This window comes from Abramis brama (assembly GCF_963993115.1).
Source record: "Abramis brama genome assembly, chromosome: 2".
NCBI classification, from domain to species: Eukaryota; Metazoa; Chordata; class Actinopteri; order Cypriniformes; family Leuciscidae; genus Abramis; species Abramis brama.
The window spans coordinates 51,046,068-51,072,535 of record NC_139964.1 but is presented as its reverse complement, the minus strand read 5'-3'; the positions used below and the strand labels follow the sequence as shown (position 1 = coordinate 51,072,535).

The window sequence follows — 26,468 nt, the reverse complement described above, 5'->3', positions numbered from 1 at the left end:
GTGTGCTTTAATGAGATGCCCAGGCAGACTGACCATCACACACACACACACAGATGGGAGGAGTGGGCAGTGCAGGTAGACAATAGTGGAGGAGAACACAGCAGACAGAGTGAGGAGGCTGCAAAGTCAAGAACAGTAATTGGGGGAGAAAGAAAGAAAGACTGTGACAACAAAATGAGTGAGAGAAAAGAAAGACAGATTGAGGAACAGGAGAGTGAAAGATTAATATTGTTTATTAGTAAGGAACAGTATTTCTGAGAGTGTATTACCATATTACGATAATCATTTAACACCAAACAGAAGAACTTCAAACATTTTCTCTCTGTCTTTTTCCTCTCTCAGGCAGCTGGACTACAATCAAATTTCCTGCATTGAAGATGGAGCGTTCAGAGCTCTGCGGGACCTAGAAGTACTGTAAGTGCACTGCGTGTGTGTGTGTGTGTGTGTGTGTGTGTGAACTTGTGTGATTGTGTCAAACTTTGTTTGATATTAAGATTGGAATTGAGATTAGAAAAGTGTATATTCATGTTAAATTGGTATGGATTTCTATGTATGTAGACTGCATGCTGTGTGTCTGGCTGTCAGATCATGCCTGTATGGTGTTGAATAATTGTATAAAACGCATATCTGCTTTTTAAAGTGGGATTAGTGGAATAATCCTGTTAGAGAAAATGGAATCAAGACAGATGAATGGGATTGTTTCAGATTATTTTACTAGGATTATTTTGATGCTTTGTGACAAATGGACAGATGAGGGTTTTAGGAGCAGAAAGATGTGAATCTATGCTTATAACCATACACATGCATGGAGGCACACTGATATATTGCAAAGAAAAATCAAATCAACATTAGGCTATACATTTGTGTATGGATTATTGTTATAGGACAAAAATTAAAAGGATAGTTCACCCAAAATTCTGTTATCACTGAATCCCTCTTATTCAAAGCATTTCTTTCTTGTGTGGGACACAAAAGGAGTTATTTAGCAGAATGTCTAAGATGCTCTTTTTTATACAGTGAAAGTAGATGGGGACCAGGGACAGCTGTGGTCACCATTCACTTTCATTGTTTAGAGCTGCTTGGAAATGTTGCTTCCACACAAGCTAAAAAGTAATTTGGGTTTGTATATGTTTGTTATCTAAATAGGTCTATAATATTATTATTATCTTTCTGTCTTTGTTTTACAGCACACTGAATAACAACAATATCTCTCGCTTGTCTGTGGCCAGTTTTAATCACATGCCCAAGCTCAGAACGTTGTGAGTATCTCTCTCTCTCTCTCTCTCTCTCTCTTTCTCTCTCTCTCTGTCGCTCACTCACACACACACACACACACACACAAACACAAACTGCTTTAAACCAGTTCTTCAGACTGTCGTTGGTTATCCAGCACTTATCATGCTGGCCCTTAATAAGTGTGATTATGGGGTAATAAGGTGTAATAACTGTATTAATATGTATGTTTCATTAGCATACATTTTGTAGATTGGAGTCCTTTGTGTGTGATCATGATTTAATCCCATTGACGTGATGAGCTAAAATTGCTATATCAGTATTCTGGTCTTTGTTAGCTAAACGTCAGCAATAGATGATGGAAATAAAGCCAGTGAATGACAATCTTAAAGCCAAATTAATCTAATAATAATTATAATTAATTAATTACACTAAAAATAAAAAAATGACAGTTAATTCAAAATATTAATATTGTATTAGTATATAAATAATACTAAAATAACACTGTTACCATAGTTACACATTCCATAGAAAAAATAAATGGTCAATAGATAATAGAGGTTCAATCGTTTTTTTGTTTTGTTTTTTATGTTAAATGTGTAAAAAAAACCAAAAAACAGTTAAAGCAAAAATCCCAAATTGTATTTTTTCCGCTGTTCAGTAGAGTTGTTAAAAATAATGTAGTCAACTTTATTTTGCTGATTTAATTCATTATATTCAATTATTTATATTTTCTGCAGGCAAAATTTAAGGTATCATATTGATAATTAATTTAACATTAAAGCACTATAACTGATGAAACTTAAAATGGTTGAAGTGCAGTGTTCTGCTGCATTTCAGTGGAACAAAGTGATTTTCATCATTCTCTCTCGACCCAAAATATTCAAATATCCTTTTCGAGGCCCATTGGGAAGGAAAGAATTCTGGAGAGAGATATAACAAGAGCAGCCCATTTCAGTGCTTTCTCTAGCTCAGTTCAGTGTGAAGCTACCTATGTCTCTGTGATGATTTCTGCCACGACAAAATAAACACATCCTCTTCTGTCTCAGCACATCCTCTACTGCCATCATGTCATGTTAAAGAAAGATAATTGGCTTATTACATCAGGCTTGTACAGTCAGTTACAACTAAATATGGTTTGGGTTTGTTTGTAACATTAATCATGTGAAGGGAAGGACTCTTAAAGGTGCTGACCGCACAGAAACACCAGAGTTTGCGCTTTTGTGTGCAAGTACAAGACTGTAATTAATTAACATGAAACTGGTTGATGCAAAGTCGATAACACTAACACACACTCTCTCACACACATGCACATCAGCTTAGACTGCCGTCGGACCCTCAAATGACTCTTTCTCTCACACTCTCCATCTCTCTAGTCGTCTGCACTCTAATAATCTGCTATGTGATTGCCATGTGGCCTGGCTCTCTGATTGGCTGAGACAGAGGCCCCGCCTCGGCCTCTACACACAGTGTATGGCCCCGCCCTCCCTGAGGGGCCACAACATTGCTGAGGTTCAGAAGAAAGAGTTTACGTGTACAGGTGAGTTTGTGCTGTTTTATTTGTGTGGCTTATTGATAGGAGATAAGGGCTTATGAGGATAAAGAGAATAAATACATGTATTTGCTGTTTTGTTTTGTCAAAAGCTTTCATATTCTGTTCATTTTTCGGCTGTTCTCTTTCTTTGCTCATGCTTTCAAGACTTCAGTGAAGGCAAGTTATTTGTGCTGAAATCACATGGGCAAAAAAGCTTCTTTACGTCAATTTGCATTTGGTTGCAATATGCAGTACACAACATTTTTGCTTGAGAATTTTTTTATTTATTGAATTCAACCTTCAAACTCAACCTTCCTTTGTGTAGCTCATACCTCTACATCCCCGTCATCTCTTTGTACGTGTGTTTTAGGGCCCCAGTCACACTCGTCCTGTAGTGTGCTGCAGTGTCCTGAGCTGTGCACCTGTAGTAATAATATAGTGGACTGCCGGGGGAAAGGACTGACTGAAATACCTACCAACCTGCCAGAAACCATCACTGAGATGTGAGTGAGGAGCAGACACACACACACACACACACACACACACACACACACACACACACACACACACACACACACACGCACACACACAGGTTCGCTATCTTTGTGGGGACTGTCCATAGGCATAATGGTTTTTATACTGTACAAACTGTATATTCTATCCCCTTACACTAACCCTAAACCTACCCATCACAGAAACCTTTCTGCATTAAAAAAAAAAAAACGTACGTACGCACGCAAACACACACACACACACACACACACAGATTATGTTTATATGTCTTCCTCAGTCTTCTCTTAGGTTGAGTGTAATGGTGGATTTGCCCCCTTTTTGACAGATGCAACTTCCACATTCCACACACACATACACAGTGAGGGTTGTATCTGTATCAAATATTTTAACTACGGAGGCCATGCTGAAGTCATGCACATTAATTCCAGTGTGGAAATGGATTTATTTTATCAATGGAATCTCTTCTGAGGGCCAACGCTCTGCCAATGGGGTCTGGATTGAGACGCCACATCTTTTTTTATCTGTTGTGCCTCTCACTGCCAGGGTCATTGTCTATCTTCCTTCTTCCCATCTCTCTCTGTCTGTCATCCCCTCTGAAAGCTGCTTGCAGGGTCTTGGCAGATGAGTCAGATTATCTCATTTGGCTTCGGTTGAATGACATGTGTGTGTATGTGTATGTCCGTCCACCTATGCGGGGGCCTGATTTTCATGCTCTGTCAACTTTGGAGAGCTTATCTGATTTATGACATATTTACTGTCAAAGAGAAGAACAGATTTCTAGAGAGAGACAGCAAAAAGGAGATATGTTATGAATATGTTGAATGCTAGAGTACTGAATTAATAATATATTTATGATTCATAATTAATTATCGCAGCCTTGACATGGCAGGTGGGAAAATTACAGCTGATGTTGATTTATATTTTATTGCACTAACATAATATCCATCTTTAATCACATTTTTGCATTTAACAAAAAGTGAATTAGCTTAAGTGTGTAATTTTTACAATGCTAAAATGTTTTCTTTTCAAGTTTTTTGATTTGTGTGTGCATGTGTCTTTGGTTAAAAGCGGTCTTAAGTAAAAGCAGCAGTTTTTGTTTACAGTTGTAGAAATATAATAGTTAGCCATCAGCAATGTAATGAAAAAATAACATACAAGTAAAAAATAAAATGTGATTTTGAGGAAAGTGTTTGAAATAAGTAATAAAGTAATTGCAAGATGTAAAGTTGCTATCATGTAAAATACAACAGCCTGTATATGACTGATAAAACTGGAGTCTTCATCCTATCCTAAACATGTTTTTCATAAGTACTGTTCTTTTAGGGTAGATGTGTTTTCCTTATAAATACTGAGTGCACTTTTCAGGCAATGTTAAAATGTCAGTGTGTTTATAATTCAATTTTCATGGAGCAGATATTTTGGATTTGTTCTTAGCAGACATGGGCACTGCCTCAAACTGGAACTACAGCAAACAGACACAGATGCTACACTGTGATTAAAGTCATCCCAGAGATATGGACATTAATCTCATTTGTGCCTGTCACATTGATTTTCCTCATTTCTTTCTCTTGGTTCCCCTCTTATTGTATTACATTTCTGTAATATAAAAATAGATTTTGACTAAAAAACATTGTCCAAGATTGCAAAAAAATGAAGCATTCAAAATCTTCACATTTCTTTCGGTTTTCTGGCCCAACATCACCCAATCATTCTCATACTCTTCCAATAACTCCTCAATAGTGCCGTCAGTGCCCATCTTTTTCCAGTTACCCTCACCTTTTTTGCGATCTGAATTATTCCCTCTGCAATGTTCCTTCCATTTGTTGATCTGGCTTATTCTCTCTGTTCACAGTCGACTGGAGCAGAACTCCATCAAGATTATTCCGCCAGGAGCATTCTCACCTTACAAACGGCTGCGGAGAATGTGAGTGTGTGTCCGTGAGAGAACGCATACACACACAAAAACACACTTATTCCTCATCTATCTCTAATTTTCCTCTTCTTTTCAGAGATTTGAGTAATAATCAAATAACTGAATTGGCTTCAGACTCCTTTCAAGGTCTCCGATCTTTGAATTCTCTGTGAGTATATATGTATTTATATACGTGTGTGTGCGTGAGAAGAGAATGTAAGAGTTATATTAAGCTTCCATCATTCTTTCAATTATTGATGATCTGACTCATTCAAGCTTTTAGAGGACAGAGCAGATAAATCCCTACAGGGTCTGAGTCAACCCAACCACCATTCAGATATACAGGACACATGTCATTTCAATAGATAACAACTTTTAAAGGCAACCTCAGTCATTTTTCTCTCTTTACATACAGTACACAATAGTACTTTCAATCCCATCTCATGTGAAAACAAGTCATTTACAAAATGGCGATTTTGTGAGAACATTTACAATGTGATTCGTTTTAGAAAAAAAAGTATGACAATTCCAAGACACACTGAAGAAGGCCTGAGAGCTGAAACGTTTGTGCTTTCCTATATGTGTTAAATAAAATAACAAAAGATTGAGAATTTTGAGTGCGAATCACAACTGAATTTTTGATGTAATTAAATAGATTCACACACCATAATGAAACAATATACGAGACAAGAGAGTGTTGAACTGAATTCCAAGACAAATGACATTAACAAAAAAAATTACTGCACCTTTAAAGAAGCTTTATACTGTATATGGCTATATAGCCTTAGAATATGAAACACACTAATGTAAGCCCTTTCTCTAATCTATTAAGTTATTTGTTTTGGCCTGGTATTTTCAGTGTGCAAATGTGCATGTATTTTTTTAGGGGATGTGATGTATATGTCCTACTTGCTTGGTCTCTGTATTTTCTTTGGTTTACTTTACTGACCGGGTTCCAATGAGCCAGAACTTAGTGGGCGGAACAGTTCTCCCTCTCGCTCTCGTTCCCTTTGGACCAGCCTCTTAGGAACACCAGCCAGCCATTTAAAATCTGTCCTCCTAAAAAAATACAACTTCAAGCCAGAAGAGTGATCCAATGAGTAACATAAGCGAACACACACATGCAAGTCCTGATATGACATCACAGTAATGAAATACTTCAAATGCAGGCTCAGACATAATTTGCAGAGGTTTTTTTTATATATATTTTTGATGGTATATTTCTCGAGAGAAATTGAGTGTGCTACACACTGATTCGTAGCTGAAAGCATTATTAAATAAGGAAAAATATTTAATGAATAAACATACAAGAGCACAACTTTGTGCAACTTTGTGAATGACAGACGTTCCAAATCTGCAGAGCTTTCTGTGTGGGCCTGCACATATGTATCAGCAAATAGCCAAAAGCCACAATGCCATTATTCATTCTGAAATAAAAATGCCAAGAATTTTTTAGCCCTGCATGGCTCTTACAGATTAGTCTTGAATTTCCCAGTATTCCTCACCCATTTTTACAACAACCTCAGCTTGCGCATGGTTATGGACCATTAAGATACAGTAATGAATATGAGCTGTAATTGATATATTCATCATAAGAAGATTATTGTGCACATGTTTTTTATGATTTTACCTCATGAATCTGGGTCCACATGATTTCGTTTGTGTTTAAATATGATTCGTCACTGGTTACACTGGGTTGATTTGTGTTGGTACATCTTGTGCTCTGTTTAAGGAACAATTTCTGATGAATGGGTGTGTGTGTGGGTGGGTAATGAACATCTTTAATCTTTGCTTTTATTTAATGTTCCCTTGTGTTTCTGCCTTTCAGGGTTTTATACGGGAATAAAATCACTGAACTTCCCAAAGGCGTTTTTGATGGACTATTCTCATTGCAGCTACTGTGAGTAATGCACATTCTGTGAATTTATGCTTGAAAATGCCATGAAGGCAGGGCGTTTATTTCTCTCTGTGTGTGTGTGTGTGTGTGTGTGTGTGTTCAGGTTTTGTCAATTCTGAGAACCAGCCATTGGAAAATGGCCTAATAAACATGCTAAATAATACCTTGATTAAATATAATAATGCAAACAGATGAAATATCATGTGTGAGATGAAATATCATTAGCTCAGTATAGAGTTGTCAAGATACCAAAATTTCAGTTGTTGATACCAATTCCATGTTAACATAAATACCACATATGAAATGCTAATAAACACATTACTTTATTCAAAATTGAAACATTCATATATAAAACATAGTCTTCAAGAATTCCTCAGTAAGTCAGCATTGCTTCAAATAAACAGTCAATAATAAAGAAGGATATTTTGACACAAAGCTTATACCTCACAAAACTTGGTTCTGAAGTTCTAGTGTCATCACTATAAGATCAATAGATATATTGGCTCAGTATAAGAAATTGGCTCACACTAGAAAAAACCAAACGTCTGTGTTTGCACTGTGAGGATACGACTGTAAGCTTCACCCATTCGCCTGATGACAGACAGCACAACTGGACATACATTCACACACATACCATACACACTTCCGCTGTATGTGCGTGTGGGTGTAAGGAGTATGTTTAGGAAATGCTTGTTAATCCAAGTATTTATAGGGGTTTAACATGACCATAAGCATTTGGTGCTACTACATAACATTACAACCATACATGTGCTCAGACTATTTTGAAAGTGAATATAGATAGACTCTTGCAGACTTTAGAAATTATTCTGAAATAACTATCACAAAAAACTCAACTCACATTTGTGTATGCTCACAATTATAAAAGTTTGGTGCCAATAACTCAAGCACAAAGACATTTGTATTGATTTGCAGGAGATGCAGAACATACATTCTGTTTATATAAGAGCTGCTTTGTAAAATAAAGCCTCTGTTTATTCACAACTTTGTTCTTCCATAAGGCACTGTAAATGAGTCTGTAAACCACAGGGAATATTTTTTTTAAGTCTCACTCATTTGTTTGTCTATAAATGTTAATCTATTTGTAAATGCCATTTGTAATATCTCAATTTAATACGCATGTATAGATTTTTTTCTGCTTGCCTGAGAGATTTGTGTAAAATGTCACATGCAAATGTTTATCCCAACAGATTGCTAAATGCGAACAAGATCAATTGTTTGCGTGTAGATTCTTTCCAAGACCTGCAGAATCTAAATCTTCTGTCGCTTTATGACAACAAACTCCAGACCATCGCAAAGGGAACCTTCTCTTCTCTCCGATCCATCCAAACTCTGTGAGTAACATTCATTGAAAATTGAGTAAAAATGATTGACATTCTTCTGTAATTAAAAAAAGATAAGACAAAGTAAAAAATATGATTTTGCAAACAATTCTTTATAATGCCATATTTACTTTTTTACTTTTTATACTATTTTCACACAATGATAATATGACTGTAAGTATGAAAATACATTGCTGCCTTTATATTGTCGGAAAGTAGGTCACTTGTATCATTATTTTTGAGGGAACCCTGGTATAGAATATTAGGGCCATGCATGATAAATTTCATACAGTCATATTTCAGCCTGATCAGTAGATTGGGAGTAAAAATGTGAATGTACTTTTTTGGTTAGTCAAGAAACTGCACACGTTAACTATCACCGTCATTCACATTTTTTGTCATTTTTTATTTTATTTTTGTTTATCAGTCATCTGGCCCAGAACCCCTTCATGTGTGACTGCCATTTGAAGTGGTTAGCTGACTACCTGCAAGACAACCCGATTGAGACCAGCGGAGCTCGATGCACCAGTCCCCGCCGCCTTGCGAACAAACGCATCGGCCAGATCAAGAGCAAAAAGTTCCGCTGTTCAGGTACATACACACATGCACATTGGTATTTGGCATTGGTATTTTATCGGTCGTTTGCCAGACTTGCTCACAGACGCTAAGTCGATTGATCCTGCTCTTCCTGTCTGCTCCCAACAGTGGACTTCGGTGTCAGTGAGAATGTGTGTTGGTAATGGTGAAAACATCTTAGTCAGCTTTCACTTATATAGATATATACGCAGTTCCAAGGGTCTCAGCATGAGTTATCTTCTCCTGTCTAAGCAGATTATGAATCAGAATGCAAATGTGTGCGAGTGTGGGTATTATTAGTTTACTGTCTGTCAGTTGAGTATTGATCGCTGTGGGGTTATAAATGAGCAGGATTTCTTGATCAATATTCATATTCATTTATTGATCTACACACACAGCTCTCCTCTCAGTTCTCTGTATATCTTTCTTTGTATAGCTAAAGAGCAATACTTTATACCAGGTATGTTCAACTGTTAAACATTTTTTCTGTGTGTGTACTACATAAAAGCCTTTGGACACTAATGCACGCAAATCACACACACATTATAATGTAGATGAAAAAAACCTTTTGTGCACCAAAAGTTGCTGAGATTTTTGCTGTGGAAAAGCTGCTTACAATGGTGCTGTATTCTTGTGTAGCACATGGTCAATGACAATGTTATTTTTTGTCAGAATTATTTATTCTCTAATTTATAAGAAAAAAAAAATACATTAAAAATGCCATTCATACACACAATGACTGGAATATAACTATTCTATTATGAACCAGTTTTTATTTTGTTGATTAAAATTCATTTTGTTGTTTTGAAAATTCCAATATCAGGGTGATAAAACTGTCCTGATATTATAATGAAGAACGTCTTTTAAAATAATGAAATTCTTGAACTGAAAACCTTAATTAGTTTAGCATTTATCTTATATTGTATGTCTTACATATACACTACCATTCAAATGTTTGGGGTTGGTAAGATTTGTTTAAAGTCTTTGCAAGAAGTTTCATATGCTATGCTCACCATCATTTATTTTTAATTTCATAATTTTATAATGTAATTTATTCCTTACATTTTCAGCAGCCATTGGTTTGGTGCTTGAGATATATTTCTTAAGATTAGCAATGTATCAATGTTGAGAACAGTTGTGCTACTAATATTTTTTTGAAAACTGTGATACATTCAAGATTCTTTGATGAATAGGAGGTTCAAAAAATTGCATTATTAAAATATATAATAATATACTTTCTTTAAAAAAAAACTTACTGAACCCAAATGTTTAAACTCTCTCTCTCTCTCTCTCTCTCTCTCTCTCTCTCTCTCTCTCTCTCTCTCTCTCTCTCTCTCTATATATATATATATATATACAATTATATTTTAAAACTTTTTGAATGTTGTGTACACATGTATTCAGGGTGTGTATGAAATGACATTTTTAGAGTAATTAAATTCAAGCTATTCTTAAAAATTATATAAAGTTGTTTAAAACCAAAAACCAACATGAATACAATGGGCCCTATTTAAACTATCTGAAACGCAAGTGTCAAAGCGCAAAGCACAAGTAACTTTGTGGGCGGGTCTCGGCGCTGTTGCTATTTTCCCGGCGGGATAAATGGCTCTTGCGCCCGGCGCAAATCGTCTGAAGGAGGGAACGGGAGACGTAACGGAACGGGAGACGTAACGTCGACGTGACGACGTAATTGGGATCACTTCAGGGAGCCCTATCAACTTCGAGTGTCTACAGAACGAGCCAATGAACGTTGGCGTGCGTGAATCGCGTCACGCGCCCCCGCCCCGCCGCGCGGGTATAAATAGGAAGCGGGCGCACGCACACATTGTTTTTCGCTGAGGAGCCGAGATTTGTGACGGCCATGCAGCGATGGTCGGCAACGGTGGCGACGGTACGTTACGTCTCCCGTTCCCTCCTTCAGGGAACGAGGGTTACATCAGTAACCGAGACGTTCCCTTTCAGTCGCTCACGTTCGACGTAACGTCGACGTGACGACGTAATTAGGATCCCATGGAAAACGCCACGGTTGCTGCCACATCCAGCGCCCTACGCAAGACTCTCAGACCCCCAACTGTTGGGGCGGAAGACCTGCGTAGAGGGAGTTCAACTGCTGTTCCATTACACCCCACACAGCGGAACTCTTGGATAACACTGGGAAGCGTACCTCTCCAGGGGAAAGAACGCTGCGGAGCCACATCCTGCCCGAAGGGAGGTAACATGTGGAGAATACACATATGGACTGGCCGAAGGGGCAGTGCGACATATGGAATGTCACTGGGGTGGCTCCAACCGAAGGGGGAGACACACCGGACAGTGACGACAGAGCAGACTCTGCCAAGGGAAGACACGGGCTCACCGCAGGGAGCTGGTCGTGGAAGAATACATAATGGGATCGCCGCAGGGATCGGACATATGGAACCCAGCCTAGCACAAGTTACACAAGCATACAAGCACTAGGCCTGGCGTCAGACGCTCCGCAACGTCCGACTGCCGAAGGGGTGCGGAGGAACTCACAGGGTTCGCCAAGTGGGGAACTCGACTGGAGTAAAAAGCGCACGTATCCGTTCCTAGGAAGGGAGTGGCGCAGCAAGCCGACACTAGAGCGGGAACTTCGGTGTTACCGGCTAGTAGAAGCGAGCACACAGGAAGAAACCGGCTCAACACGTAAGCTATAAAACCTAGCGAACGTGTTAGGTGTCGCCCAGCCCGCAGCTCTACAGATGTCTGTCAGCGAGGCGCCGTGAGCCAGCGCCCAGGAAGAAGCGACACTCCTAGTGGAGTGGGCTTTCAACCCAGGCGGGCAGGGCACGCCTTGGGCTTCGTAAGCCAAGGCGATGGCATCCACTATCCAGTGGGCCATCCTCTGCTTGGAGACAGCCTTCCCTTTCTGCTGGCCTCCGTAACAGACGAATAGCTGATCTGAGGTCCTGAGGCTTTGCGTTCTGTCCACGTACAGACGCAGAGCGCGAACGGGACAGAGAAAAGCCAGGGCTGGGTCTGCCTCCTCCGAAGGCAGCGCTTGCAGGTTCACTACCTGGTCCCGGAAGGGAGTGGTAGGAACCTTGGGCACGTATCCGGGCCGGGGTCTCAGGATGACGTGAGAGTTATCCGGGCCGAATTCTAGGCACGATTCGTCGACCGAAAATGCATGCAGGTCCCCTACCCTCTTGATAGAGGCCAATGCAACCAGGAGTACTGTCTTACAGGACAGGATTTTTAACTCAGCAGATTGCAGAGGCTCAAAGGGTGGTCTCTGAAGAGCCGAAAGGACCAGAGACAAATCCCAAGAGGGTATAGAGAGTGGGCGAGGAGGATTTAGTCTCCTTGCTCCCCTCAGGAACCTGACGATCAGGTCATGCTTTCCCAAAGACTTACCATCAACAGCATCGTGATGTGCAGCAATAGCGGCAACATACACTTTAAGGGTGGAGGGAGACAGCCTACGCTCCAGCCCTTCTTGCAGGAAGGAAAGCACGGCTCTGATCGAGCAAGATCGGGGGTTCTCCTCGTGAGAGGAGCACCAGTCAACGAACAGGTTCCACTTCAACGTATAGAGGCGCCTCGTAGAGGGGGCTCTAGCGGAAGTGATGGTGTCAACTACCGCAGGGGGTAGGTCACCTAGAACCTCCGCGTCCCGTCCAGGGACCAGACATGGAGTTTCCAGAGGTCTGGACGCGGGTGCCATAAGGTGCCCCGTCTCTGAGAGAGCAGGTCTTCTCTCAGAGGAATGGGCCAGGGAGGGGCTGTCGCGAGGAGCACTAGTTCCGGGAACCAGGTCCGGTTGGGCCAATACGGCGCAACTAACAAGACCTGCTCCTCGTCCTCCCTGACTTTGCACAAGGTCTGTGCAAGAAGGCTCACTGGGGGAAACGCATACTTGCGTAGGCCCCGGGGCCAGCTGTGTGCCAGAGCATCCGTGCCGAGGGTCCCCTCGGTCAGAGAATAGAACAACTGGCAATGAGACGTGTCCGGGGCGGCAAACAGATCTACCTGTGCGGTCCCGAAGCGCCTGAAAATCAGCTGGACCACCTGGGGATGGAGTCGCCATTCTCCCGGTAGCACCTGCTGCCGTGAGAGCTCGTCGGCTGCACGGTTGAGCAGGCCCGGAATGTAAACGGCACGAAGCGACCTCAGATGCTTCTGACTCCAGAGGAGGAGATGGCGGGCGAGTTGTGACATGCGGCGGGAATGTAGACCACCTTGGCGGTTGATGTACGCAACGGTCGCAGTGCTGTCCGTACGGACCAGTACGTGCTTGCCTAGAAGCAGCGTTTTGAAACGGCTCAGTGCAAGACGTACTGCTAACAACTCGAGGCAGTTGATGTGCCAATGCAGTTGAGGCCCCGTCCACAGACCTGAAGCTGCATGCCCGTTGTACGTGGCCCCCCAGCCGGTGGTAGAGGCATCCGTGGAGACCACAGAGTGCCTGGACACTTGTTCCAGGGGAACACCTGCCCGCAGGAACGAAGGGTCCGACCACAAGCTGAGAGTTTGGCGACAGTGCGGAGTCACTTGGACCCGGCACGAGCCGCTCTGCCACGCCCATCTCGGGACTCGATCGTGGAGCCAGTGTTGGAGCGGCCTCATATGAAGCAATCCGAGCGGCGTAACCGCGGCTGCAGATGCCATATGCCCCAGGAGCCTCTGAAACAGTTTCAGTGGTGCCGCTGTTCTGCGTCTGAGCGTGCTCACACAGTTCAACACTGACTGGACACGGGCCTCGGTGAGGCGCGCTGTCATGCTGATCGAGTCCAACTCCATACCGAGAAAAGAGATCCTCTGCCCGGGGGTGAGTTTGCTCTTTTCCCAGTTGACCCGAAGCCCTAGGTGGCTGAGGTGACTGAGCACCATGTCCCTGTGTTCGCACAACTGCTCTCTCGACTGGGCCAGAATAAGCCAGTCGTCGATGTAGTTGAGGATGCGAACACCACGCTCGCACATGGGAGCAATGGCCGCCTCCGCGACTTTCGTGAAGACGCGGGGCGACAGGGCCAGCCCGAAGGGTAAGACCTTGTACTGATATGCCCGTCCCTCGAACGCAAAGCGGAGAAACGGTCTGTGTCGAGGGAGAATCGAGACATGAAAGTACGCGTCCTTCAGGTCGATCGCTGCAAACCAATCTTGGGGACGGATGCATTTGAAAATGCGTTTCTGCGTAAGCATCTTGAACGGTAGCCTGTGAAGGGACCGGTTCAGGACGCGCAGGTCCAAGATTGGTCGTAACCCACCACCTTTCTTGGGTACAATGAAGTACGGGCTGTAGAAGCCGGTCTTCATATCGGCTGGAGGGACCGGCTCGATCGCGTCCTTCGCCAGTAGGACTGCGATCTCCGCCCTGAGCACGGGGGCATTGTCCGCCAGAACACGGGTGAACAGGATGCCCTTGAAAGCAGGGGGGCGCCGGGCGAACTGAATCGCATAGCCGAGTCTGATGGTACGGATGAGCCAGCGAGACGGGCTGGGAAGCGTTGGACCAAGGGCACCACAGACGTACCCGGGGTGGGGCAGCGCGGCGGAATGCAGGGACCCGACTCGGACGGCACAGCGGCCCGAAGTGGGGTCTGAGTGTGTGGTGCAACACATACCTGCTTCCGTCGAAGGGCAGAGCGGGTGTGCGGAGGCGTCAGTGCGTCCAGGACACAGCCACTGCTGCCTGCTGGCGATGAAAGAGGGGCTGGGGAGTGACAAGGCATGGCGGCGTCGTCGACTGCCAAGCGCGCCCTCTTGGGGCCCAGAGGTTTCAGAAATTGCTCTTTTTTTGAAAATGTGGGTACCACTGACCCGTGGGTCAGTGGCGGAACAAAAAGAAAAGGAAACAAAAGATTCTCCGCCCGGCCCTCCACCGGGGGAAGGAGTGGCGCCTTCGCCATCTCCTGAAGAGCAACTTGATCCACCTCCGGGCCGCCCGTCTCAGGGTCGTTTGCACCGTCGCTTGCCTCCTGGTTTGGCAGCGGCCTGGACGGGCGGGGTCGGCTTCCTACGGCTTGCTCCGCGCTGAGGCCTGGATGGTTGCTGCTGCTGCTGGGGCTTAGCGGGAGCGGAGGACGCCGCAGAAGGCCGACCTCGGCGACGAGTAGACGGAGGGTCTGCGGCCGGCGGACGGGTGGGAGCAGCAGCGGTCCGCCGGGGCAGGATGTGCCGGATGGCCTCCGTCTGCTTCTGTGCGGCCGAGAACTGTTGGGCAAAGCTCTCGACCGCGTCGCCGAACAACCCAACCTGGGAAAGAGGGGCATCCAGGAACCGATATTTATCGGTGTCCCTCATATCCGCCAGGTTGAGCCAAAGGTGGCGCTCCTGGACCACCAAGGTGGACATCGCCTGACCAACTGAACGTGCGGTTTCCTTCGTCGCCCGGAGGGCGAGGTCGGTTGCCACACGGAGCTCCCGGAGGAGCTCTGGGTCAGAACCACCCTCGTTCATGTCCATGAGCGCCTGGGCCTGGTGGACCTGCAAGAGCGCCATGGCATGGAGGGCAGAAGCAGCCTGTCCACAGGCCTTGTAAGCCTTCGCCGTCAGACCGGACGAAAACTTACAGGCCTTGGACGGGAGGCGTGGATTACCCTGCCAAGACGAAGCGGACGCCGGACACAGCTGCATCGCGACGGCCCGCTCCACTGGGGGGATATCCACATACCCCTTAGCTGCCCCGCCGTCGAGGGTGGCGAGGGGTGAGGAGCCACTAGAACGGCTTCGGGCACTATACGGTGCCTTCCACGTCCTAGAAAGCTCCTCATGCATTTCCGGAAAGAAAGGTACCGGGGCGGCGCACTGAGAACCAGCACGGCCCGCCCCGAGAAACCAATCGTCCAACCGAGAAGGTTCGGGACGTGGTGGAGGATTCCACTCAAGCCCGACCTTCTCGGCGGCCCGGGAAAGCATAGCAGTCCATTCTGGATCTGGCTCGGACAACGCTACACGCCCCGAGGGGGGCAACGCAGCCGAGTCGTCATTTCCAGAGGACAGCTCCCCCTCCGATGCTGCGATCGACATCTGGTCATCAGCCGGAGCCCCAAAGGAAACGGTTGGTCGTTCCGGAGAAGGACCAAGACGTCCACTAAGGGGCCCCAGTGGCGACAGCGCTTGTGAGGCGTGAGGGGCCCGCGGAGGATGACTCGACGGGGAAGCCCTCACGGTAATCCTCAGATCACCCTGGTCATGCGCCGAAGTAGGTCTATTCTGCGGGGCAGAATAGACACTAGATCGGGGCATAGGCGAGGGGACTGCACCTCCCTTGAGGTAAGCGAGTCTCGATCTAAGCGCTGCGATAGTCATGTTCCCGCAGTGGGAACATGAACTATCCACAAAAGCTGCCTCAGCGTGTTGAATGCCCAAACACGAGAGGCAACTGCTGTGGCCATCTGCTGGCGCCAGGGAACGACGGCATCCAGAAACGCACAAGCGGAATGACATCTTGAAAAAGACGCAGGGTCACGCTTGTGTTGCTCTTTTAGTGAAAACAAAAAAATAGAAACTCTCTTTCAGTGCTGAGGCACCCAGGGGTAGCCGTGGTGTGAATAACACACAGGGGAAACGCCCACCGATACCGACACACACACACAATACACAAACAGCAGTGCTGTGAAAACAGCAGTTGAGAGCTGCAATGCTCGCGGCCACCACTGATCGCGCCGTCACACCAACACGAATGAGAGTCTTCTCGTTCTCAGTACGCAGTCTGTAGATTCAGAAGTCAAACGAAAGCTCGGCTCCGAAGTGAAAGACAATGTGTGCGTGCGCCCGCTTCCTATTTATACCCGCGCGGCGGGGCGGGGGCGCGTGACGCGATTCACGCACGACAACGTTCATTGGCTCGTTCTGTAGACACTCGAAGTTGATAGGGCTCCCTGAAGTGATCCCAATTACGTCGTCACGTCGACGTTACGTCGAACGTGAGCGACTGAAAGGGAACTAAAATGGGTTGGTCTGAAGTAGCTTCATTATTCATAGGTGTGGTTTGGGCGTAACGTGAAATAAACCAATCAGAGCGTCATCTCACATTCCCTTTAAGAGCAGACGCGCTTTTTCCTTGGCGTATTGCTATTATAACGGCGGATTTGCCAGGCGCGCGCCAGGAGCGGTTCACAGTCGAGGAGAGCAACGCTCTCGTCACGGCCGTAAAAGAGAGAGAAGTGACATTGGGGATGGAGAAACCAACCCAGATTAAACAGGCATATAATAATGTGGGTAAATGTGTAAGCTAGATGTATGCTTTTATAATAAATTGTCTATCTATCTATCTATCTATCTATCTATCTATCTATCTATCTATCGTTTGTAATAATATGATTTGCAAAAATGAAAACTGCTGCTTCTGTGTAGATTAGAGAATCAAAGTGTATGCGCGTTGTGCACGCTATACATTATGGTCAAGCATGCGCCCTTAAAATAGCATAATGAACAACGCGCGACGCACCACTGACTTTAGACTAGTTTTTTTCTGGCCAGTGGCGCAATTGTTTTATGGAACAGTAAAATGGCACCAGGGATTGTTTGCGCCGGAACACGCCTCCTTTTTTGCGCTGAACCGCCCAGGGAGTGCAAGTTCATTCCCTAGTTTAGCGACGTGCTTTTGTGGAGGGAAAAGCGCGCTTTGCGCGGGTGCAAAATAGGAATGAAACATGCGTCGGTGTACAAAGTCAATTGCGCTGGGTGCAAGATAGGGCCCAATGAGTTTATTTCTAAGAACTTGGCACTTGTGTATTAAACTAAATTACTAATACAGTATGGTGGCTTTTACAGTAATTTGTTTGATGAGCTAACAAACAAACAAATGGCGCTTCAGTCTAATGTTAATTTGTTGTCACCAGCCTGATCAGTGTCACTGTTGCTGTGCGCATGCTCACAAATTGCACACTGTGGCATGGATCTAAAAACACGGGTTTTCCGGCATTCGTCAGTGTGTGTTTGAGTGTTTGTGTATTACATATTCTCTCTCTTCCTTTCTCGCACACACACTCAGGGATTCATCATATCAATAAGTGTAAGTAACTGACACAAAACCAGTAAGACGTCACCCTACAAGCCCCTCCCCCTCAACCTCAACCCCAGCCAATCACAGACCAGGAACCCAAATATTTGTGAAAATGTGCTCACAGGTTTATTGAGCACACAGTGTGAATTGAATGTGTCTGTGTGTGCGTTTGACTGTGCGTATAACCGCTGGTTCATGTGTTAATTTACTGTACAATAACTGCAATGTTCCTGCCACACTCGTCTGTTTCTTTCTTCTTGTTCCCCCCTGGAAGCTCTCCTCTTTCTGTTCTCTTTCCATCATTCCTACTAGTTTATCCCAGCTAAACAAAGTAGTACCTCATTCTTTATCTCTCGACCCTTTGTTTCTTTGTCTCTCTTTCTCTCTCTGTGTGTCTTGTGGAGGAAATTCAGCGGGGTTTTCCTTTGTGCTTGATCTAACCATGTGGTTGCAGACTCGGACTAATACATGGTTCTGTCAAGCACCATGGAAGGTCTTGCAGCATCTACAGCATGGCAAGCAACAAGAGACTACCTGTGTGCGTGTGTGTGTGTGTGTGTGTGTGTGTGTGTGTGTGTGTGTGTGTGTGTGTGTGTGTGTGTGTGTGTGTGTGTGCGTGCGTGTGTGTGTGTGTGTGCGTGCGTGCGTGTGTGTGTGTGTTTTTGTCATCGGATGTGCTGTTAAGAATGTGTTAAGTGTGTCCTCCTTATAAGTGTGTGTGTGTGTGTATGCAAAACACTCCAAAGTCATGGCTACTATGTCAGCATGACTTTATGTGTTGTTAAGAGTGATAATACCGATAGCATGTTGCCATGGTGATAACTGAGTTTCCTCTTGTCTAGCACAATTAACATTTAATGTCCTCCCTACCAGTGATCCTTTACTTTTACCACTCTACCTTTCCACCCAAACTTCTTTAGTCTTACTTATCTTCTTCTCTCTTTCTATCTGTCCTCTCCTCTCATACTCTCTTTTTTGTGATTGTTTGGTGTGTAATGGTGTGTGTGTTTGTGTGTGTATGGTTATGTGTATAGGCGTGGAAGACTACCGATCGAAACTAGGTGGGGATTGCTTCGCTGACCTGGCCTGCCCAGAGAAATGTCGCTGTGAAGGAACCACAGTGGACTGCTCTGGACAAAAGCTCACCAAGATCCCTGACCACATACCTCAATATACAGCAGAACTGTGAGTGTCTCTCTCTCATTGTAAAGGTTCACCCAAAAATGAAAATTCAACAAGTACTGGAGAGCTTGAAATCTCTCAGGTTTTATTAAAAATATAATCATCTGTGATTCAAAGATGGATGAAAGTCTTGTAGGTTTGGAACAAAATGGTGAGCAATTGATGGCATAATTTTCTTTTTTGGGTGAACTAAAACTAACTATTTCATTACCTTTTGGAGCTTGGAAGGGTTCAGTTTGAGTAACAGTTCAGCTCATTTCCCAGTACATTCAGCATGACCTAGCTCACGTTTGCGTTCTCAAAAATATTCTCAAAACTATCATTTTTAACATCTTATTTTCTTAACATCTTAACAATCAATATTTTAATTGCTGACAGCTTCTTCACCAGATCCACCATCAAGTGACAGTGACACTAATATTTTATTGCGTTCAGTACTTCAGTACTAAATCGCTGAGGCATTTCAAGTTTTGCTGATGATACTTCCTATTCTTTTATTTTCTGCCTGCAGTAACTATGAGTGAAACATCACTTCATCATTGTGTATCAGACATTGCTACCTTGTGGAATAAATGTGAATTGCACTTTTTCAGTCATTAAAGATTCAATTATTGTTGTGGAGAAAAAACATACATACACTGTTACACATCTTGGGTTGTTAGCGACCCTATTACATTTTTACAAAAAATGAATGGGAAAACAGGCTTTTAAAAAAAAAAATAATAATAATAATATATATATATATATATATATATATTATTTTTTTCTTGTTATATTGTTTATAATGAATTGACATACTAAAGAAGGTTGATGTCTAACTTTAAAAAAATGAGGGTAGTGAATGACTTCCTGGGTCACTAAAGACCTGAGGTATGTGTTTAAGGGTTAATTAATTTAGTTGTGTGTTTGATTTTTTTTCCACGCAGCCGCTTGAACAATAATGAATTTACAGTGCTGGAGGCTACAGGAATCTTTAAGAAGCTTCCTCAACTGCGCAAAATGTAAGTCGCTCTCCGTCTTTGTTATCTGTCATTATACAGTATAAATGACCATCATTAGAGTACTTTAATTACCATGGCAACTTGCTTTGTTTTACAGAAACCTTAGTAACAATAAGATCACAGATATTGAGGAGGGCACATTTGAGGGGGCCAGTGGAGTGAATGAGCTCATTCTGACCAGCAACCGCTTAGAGGGCGTCCACTACAGCATGCTGAAAGGTCTCGGCGGACTCCGCACATTGTGAGTATTCACATTCGATTGAACATGCACGTACATATAAGCTCCTTACTGAATTACAAATATGAATCATTCTTCTGAGGAACATTGCAAAATGTCAGGGTAGTGAATGCAGATACTGTCAAAAAATGTCTAGGTATGATTCTATTCTCAGGTGTGGGCACATTGGTCTGTGTGTTCCCAACCAAATATCATCTGGCTGTTTTAAATGATTATGTGTGTGTTTGTCATGTGTAGGATGTTGAGGAGTAACAAGATAAGCTGTGTCAATAACGGTAGTTTTACTGGTCTGAGCTCGGTGAGGCTGCTCTCCCTCTATGATAACCTGATCACCTCCATGTCCCCGGGAGCCTTTGACACACTACATTCCCTCTCCACACTGTGAGTATCGACCCACAGTAACAACAAAGTGTTTTTTTTTTATTCCAGTGCTGTTTCAAATTTGATAATAATAAAACGATTCTGTTAAGAACTGAAAAGGTTCTTTGAGGAAACAAAAATGGTTCTTCTATGGCATTGCTGCGAAAACCCCCTTTTTTGAACCTTTATTTTTAAGAGTGTAGGCAGCTCATTAGGTTTTGGAACACAGCATTTGTTTGTAGAATGTTTTGCTAAATATTTGATGCATCATTTTTCTTTATGCAATCCCACAGGAACTTGCTGGCCAATCCATTTAACTGTAACTGTCATCTGGCTTGGTTGGGTGAATGGCTCCGTAAGAAACGGATTGTGACAGGAAACCCCCGCTGTCAGAGCCCCTACTTTCTTCAGGAGATCCCTATTCAAGATGTAGCCATACAAGACTTTGCCTGCGAAGACGGTATGGCTATGAGCGTGTGTGGGGGTGTAAAAAGATCTTGTTTCTAGCTCCTAATAGGGCTTTGATAAGATCTGTTTTGTTAACTTGAGCATAGCTCAGTGTTATCTTTCTTTTACACAAACAAGCTTACAATAACAATCACCCTGGCAAATCTTCACATCAAAAAGCTCATTTCAAATTGAATTATTCTTTACTTCTGAAATGAGAACATTAAGATGATGTTTAATTTTCTCTTTGTGTGTCAGCAGGTAATGATGAAAATAGCTGTTCACCCCTGGCTCGCTGTCCTGCCGAGTGTTCGTGTTTGGATACGGTGGTGCGCTGCAGTAATAAAGGACTAAAGGTTTTACCCAAGGGCATTCCTAAAGATGTTACAGAACTGTGAGTGTACACAAGCACACTATGGGCTCAAACCTCACAGCAATTTCATGATAAATGGCCATTTTCAAAAATCCCCTTATCTGATCCAGGCACACCTTTTTATGAACCCAGCTGCCTCCAAAAACACATACTTGATGTCTGAAACAATACACGGCTGCTGTATATACGTCTTTGAAGTTTCTCCCATTACACTGTTGCTAATGTGCTATTTCCTCTGTGTTTGAGTAATAACTTGTTTGTCTTTTTCTGATAGCTATCTCGATGGCAACCAGTTCACGCAAGTCCCTCTGGAACTATCCAATTATAAACACCTCACTCTCATGTAGGTACAGCCCTCTCTGAAGTCACCCAATCACAAATAGTTTACTGTTATCAGGGCCCTGCCCCTTTGAAACTAGCCAGTCGTAACAGACCCTCACGCTTTTAAACGGACAGAGTTAGCTTCTACATATGGTGTTTGATCCATTTTCTCATCCTGCCAATGCCAGAAAATCCAAATGTTTTTAGCTGTATTTGTGTGTGGCTTTTCCACATATTTCCTGCACTATGAGAGTGATCCTCTATATCCCAACTTCACCAAACATAACAAATGAATTAAGCACTAATGAACAACCATCATTATACACACAAATATGCAAACTCATCAATTAAATATGACTGCGAGTTAAGTATGAGTGATTGCTCATTTCTTTAGTCAAAAGTTATTTTATGCACATAAAAACGATCAAAGACTTTGAAATATTGTTTTAAATAATTTATAAGACTGAAAATGGTTTTTGTAGGTTTATTATATTTTAACATATTGTAATTTTTTTCATGAATGCAAATCAAATTGGCTTATAAATCACACCCGAACAGAAAAGTCAATTCGAGTGAAGCGATGCATCAAGGCTGTTGAATGCTTCTGTATATTGTATCATGACTTTAAGCCTAATGCATAACTATTGTACATGCTTTGTGTTTGCTGTTTGCAGTTTTAAAGGTCACTGCATTGATAATAAGTTCAGCCGTCTTGAGTGTCCTAACATGGAAGTTCACATGTGTGCATTGTCTTTTGCCATGCATTAAACTATGTAATGTAAAGTGAAATATGTAATTCCTTGCAGTTTGGGTCAATTTTTAAATATTTCATCCCTGCATTGCAGTAAATGCAAAAATATTTCATCCCTGGTTGTAGTAAAACTGCATTCACCTCTGGTCAGTTTGGCTTTGATGGAGTTACTATAGTGCAGTATAAAAATGTTATACTCATCTTAAATATAAATAATCTTTTTCTTTTTAATGCTGTGTGCAACATTTTGTTATTGGTATGTACCGTAAATGTTGGCTTTAAGTGTCCGATTTTCTCGTGGCTCATAACACTCTGCCTTTGTTTGTGTGTGTGTGTGTGCGTATGTATGTATGTGTGTTTTCTTGCAGTGATATGAGTAATAACCAGATCAGCACATTGTCCAACCACAGCTTCAGTAACATGTCCGAGCTTCTCACCCTGTGAGTGTCAACATGATTTATGGCTTCGGTTTGTGTGTCTGTGTGTGTTTTTTGTGCAAACACTAGTGTGGTTGTGTATGTTTTAGCTGTGCATTGTGCGTGTGTGATTTTCACGTGTGAATTTTATAGTTCTTGAAATTATTTGTGCACTTAAGTGTATATGCTGTGGTAGTCCCGGCTCATCCAAAAAGCTGTGATTTGTTTTAAATTTAGATTTTAGAATTTTAGACACTTTTTCTTAACTTATTATTAAAGATAATTTAATTATCTTATTTTATTCTATTTCAGTAATTTATTTAGGAAGTTGCAAAATCCACTTAGCTTATTTATTTATTTATTGAGTTTGTATGGCCTGACCCATCTGTGTAAGTGTATGTTTTTGCAAGTATTGTAATATTTTCTGTTTCATCCCAGAATTTTAAGCTACAACAGACTGAGGTGTATTCCAGTAAAAGCTTTCGACGGCCTCAAATCTCTGCGCCTGTTGTGAGTACCTTATTGATGTGTATGTGTGTGTGTGTGTGTGTGTGTGTGTGTGTTTGCTATCAGACTTTGATTTATATGTTTTGGACTCTCTTGGATGGCTTCATTTCTCTATTCTCTCTGCAGGTCTCTTCATGGTAATGATATTGCTGTGATCCCAGATGGAGCTTTCAAAGATCTGTCCTCGCTCTCCCACCTGTAAGTACCTCAGAATGAACGCACACATACACACACACAGGCACTTATGAGTGCACCAAATAGGTTTTGACAGCTGGATGTACTTTGGTTCTTTCTTTACTCTCACACAGACACACTGAAACACTTTCTTTGTCTGAACTTGGGGCTCTGCAGCCACAGATTGGTTGATTCCTTGGTCTCCCACGATGACCTTTTTTTTTATAATTCTCATGGATCAATTTCACAAGTGTAATTATGACTGACAGCCGAGTAGAACAAATCTACACATTACCTTACACAGGGCACTGTCAAGCAGCCAATATCATAATATTGTTATATGGTTATATCAAAATACTTTTTATTAAAACCAAATAGCATGAAAGTCACATCAAGTGTGTGTGTGTGTTTTTTTTTTTTTTAACATTGCTTCAAAAATAGCAATTGTAATAATATATCTACAAGCATATTTATCATATTATGTCAATTGTTTAACCTTGCGGCGAGGCCTCTAAAAACAGCTTGATCACTCAGAGACCATTTTGTGTGTCATGAAATAATCAAAAGTAGAGATGTTCAGGTGCGTGTGTAGTAAACTCCATAATTATTCTATTAATTTCCACACGTTTGACACATTAAGGGCCAGATTTACTAAACAGGGCAAATTAGTGCGCAAACACAATTCCAAAATAGCGCCGATGGCAGTGGAAAGTTCTGCGTGTGATCTACTGACGACACGCAAATTAAAGAACACAGACGCAGCCGGATCATTTCCATAATGACCAACTACCAAGAGCAGTGCAAATTAGTGTCTGGTAAATAATGTAAATCACCTTGCGTGATTCATTTAAATACTCTCCTCCCATATATTTTGCGTCTGAACGGGAAACTCCTACAAATGCATATGCAATAAGGTCAGCCGCAAAAATAACGCCTTTTCAGTGCTACTTTTTCGCTGCTTGTCTAGTAAATCCTGAGAGTAGTTTTTTAACGCCAAAAGAGGGTTTGCGTTGGTGCAAGCTGTTAGTAAATCTGGCCCTTAGGCTTATGAATGTGATAGGTGGGCATTATCGTAATTACAGCCAATCAGAGCAGCATGAAGGAACTACCCGCCATCATGCTCTATTAAAACTTGATGATCTGAAGAGTGACAGCTCCCTATTAAACTTTATCCACTAATGTCACTGTTGTAAGGTGTTGCTTTAGAAAAATGAGTGAATATACACTATTTCATATCATGTTTGATGTCAGATTATTTTATCATCCAAATTTTTGTAATATATTCTTGTGTGTGTTTCCTGCAGGGCTCTGGGAGCAAACCCTCTGTATTGTGATTGTCACATGCAGTGGCTCTCTGACTGGGTAAAGAGCGGCTACAAGGAGCCTGGAATCGCACGCTGTACCGGTCCTGGAGAGATGACCGACAAACTACTGCTGACTACACCCTCCAAGAAATTCACGTGCACAGGTAAACCCACCCGTGCACTTCGGAGACACTCATCCTGTCACGGAGAGGGCATTAGTACTAACTCTAGTTTAAATGCTCATATGTTAATATTGTAAGTAATGTGATTTGATTGGTACATTTTTAGAGGTGCTGGGGACTTGTGGTTTTCCGGTGCCAGGTAAGGAAGCCAATCAGAGCCCAGTGTGAGCTCTTAAACCCTGGCCCCCTCTATCTGCCACCCACACCTTTCCTCAGGTTGAAAGTGACCTTTGACCTGTTTTAGTTTTGTGACGCTTTACCTGCTCAATCCTATCCGTGTTTGTAATGACTGTGGTTGTATATGTGTTATATATTTGTTTGTTTATAACATCCTGTGTAATTTCTTTTTCTCTCTGTATTTTACATAGGTCCAGTGGATGTGAACATTTTGGCTAAATGTAACCCTTGTTTATCCAATCCATGCAAGAATGATGGAACCTGCAGTAACCATCCCGTTGATTTTTACAGATGCACCTGTCCTTATGGTTTTAAGGTACATACTCACACACAAACAAGAATATCTCATTAGTGGTCTTGTCTAGGTATTAAACTTACTTCGTACACACAACTGTCTTTGTACAACAATGGTACAAGATGAGATTTTGTGGTTTGTTTAAGAAATTACATTTCTAAGACAGTAGACCTTTCACCTGGCAGGCATAAAATTGTCAACAAAAAAAAAAAATATATATATATATTGAAGGAGGCCTTGGAGTCATATAGGGAGCAAAATATCATAGAGAGTTTACATAACATTTACATAACGTTTGTATGTAATGCAACATGCATGTTCATATAGGGTCAAGACTGTGAGGAACCAATTCATGCGTGCATCAGTAACCCCTGTCAGAATGGAGGCACCTGTCATCTAAAGGATGGAGAGGAAAACACTCACTGGTGAGACCGACTTTCATGATCATCATCATTAAAATGCTGAACTGTTTGAAATTACAACTGATATGTGTATGAGGCCAGTAAAGAGATTCTTTATTGTATTCGGGCCCTGTTAAATGTGGCTTTCATTTGGTGCATTAAGTAAATGATCAGATGTGTGCGTGTGCGTGTGCATGTGCGTGTGTGTGTGTGTGTGTCCCTGCTGCTCCGGTAATGAATATACTTTATGGACAGAGTGTGTCTAATCTGTCTTAATCAGACTGAAGTGTCTGAAACTGATCTGAGCTCACTCATGCACTTAATCATCCAATCAAGGGCCTTTCTGTGGACACACACTGCAGA

The 26,468-nt window shown here is 42.7% G+C and overlaps 1 protein-coding gene across 13 annotated transcripts in view; it reads left to right on the top strand.

Annotated features, from left to right (window-relative positions):
* slit2 (slit homolog 2) overlaps nt 1–26,468 on the top strand; it is a 76,043-nt gene that overhangs the window by 37,951 nt on the left and 11,624 nt on the right. For 3 of the 13 annotated variants that reach the window (XM_084104327.1, XM_084104320.1, XM_084104323.1), the window contains exons 6-28: nt 343–414; nt 1,188–1,259; nt 2,610–2,773; nt 3,138–3,270; nt 5,133–5,204; nt 5,290–5,361; nt 7,021–7,092; nt 8,298–8,441; nt 8,857–9,020; nt 9,442–9,465; nt 19,011–19,161; nt 20,085–20,159; nt 20,257–20,400; nt 20,635–20,778; nt 21,051–21,217; nt 21,463–21,598; nt 21,852–21,920; nt 23,018–23,089; nt 23,504–23,575; nt 23,699–23,770; nt 25,051–25,214; nt 25,601–25,725; nt 26,032–26,129. In XM_084104327.1, coding sequence (XP_083960453.1) covers nt 343–414; nt 1,188–1,259; nt 2,610–2,773; nt 3,138–3,270; nt 5,133–5,204; nt 5,290–5,361; nt 7,021–7,092; nt 8,298–8,441; nt 8,857–9,020; nt 9,442–9,465; nt 19,011–19,161; nt 20,085–20,159; nt 20,257–20,400; nt 20,635–20,778; nt 21,051–21,217; nt 21,463–21,598; nt 21,852–21,920; nt 23,018–23,089; nt 23,504–23,575; nt 23,699–23,770; nt 25,051–25,214; nt 25,601–25,725; nt 26,032–26,129 — 2,478 coding nt within the window. The remainder of the gene's footprint in view (nt 1–342; nt 415–1,187; nt 1,260–2,609; nt 2,774–3,137; nt 3,271–5,132; nt 5,205–5,289; nt 5,362–7,020; nt 7,093–8,297; nt 8,442–8,856; nt 9,021–9,441; nt 9,466–19,010; nt 19,162–20,084; nt 20,160–20,256; nt 20,401–20,634; nt 20,779–21,050; nt 21,218–21,462; nt 21,599–21,851; nt 21,921–23,017; nt 23,090–23,503; nt 23,576–23,698; nt 23,771–25,050; nt 25,215–25,600; nt 25,726–26,031; nt 26,130–26,468) is intronic. The other 10 variants (XM_084104329.1, XM_084104325.1, XM_084104331.1 and 7 more) reach the window with 6 other exon arrangements.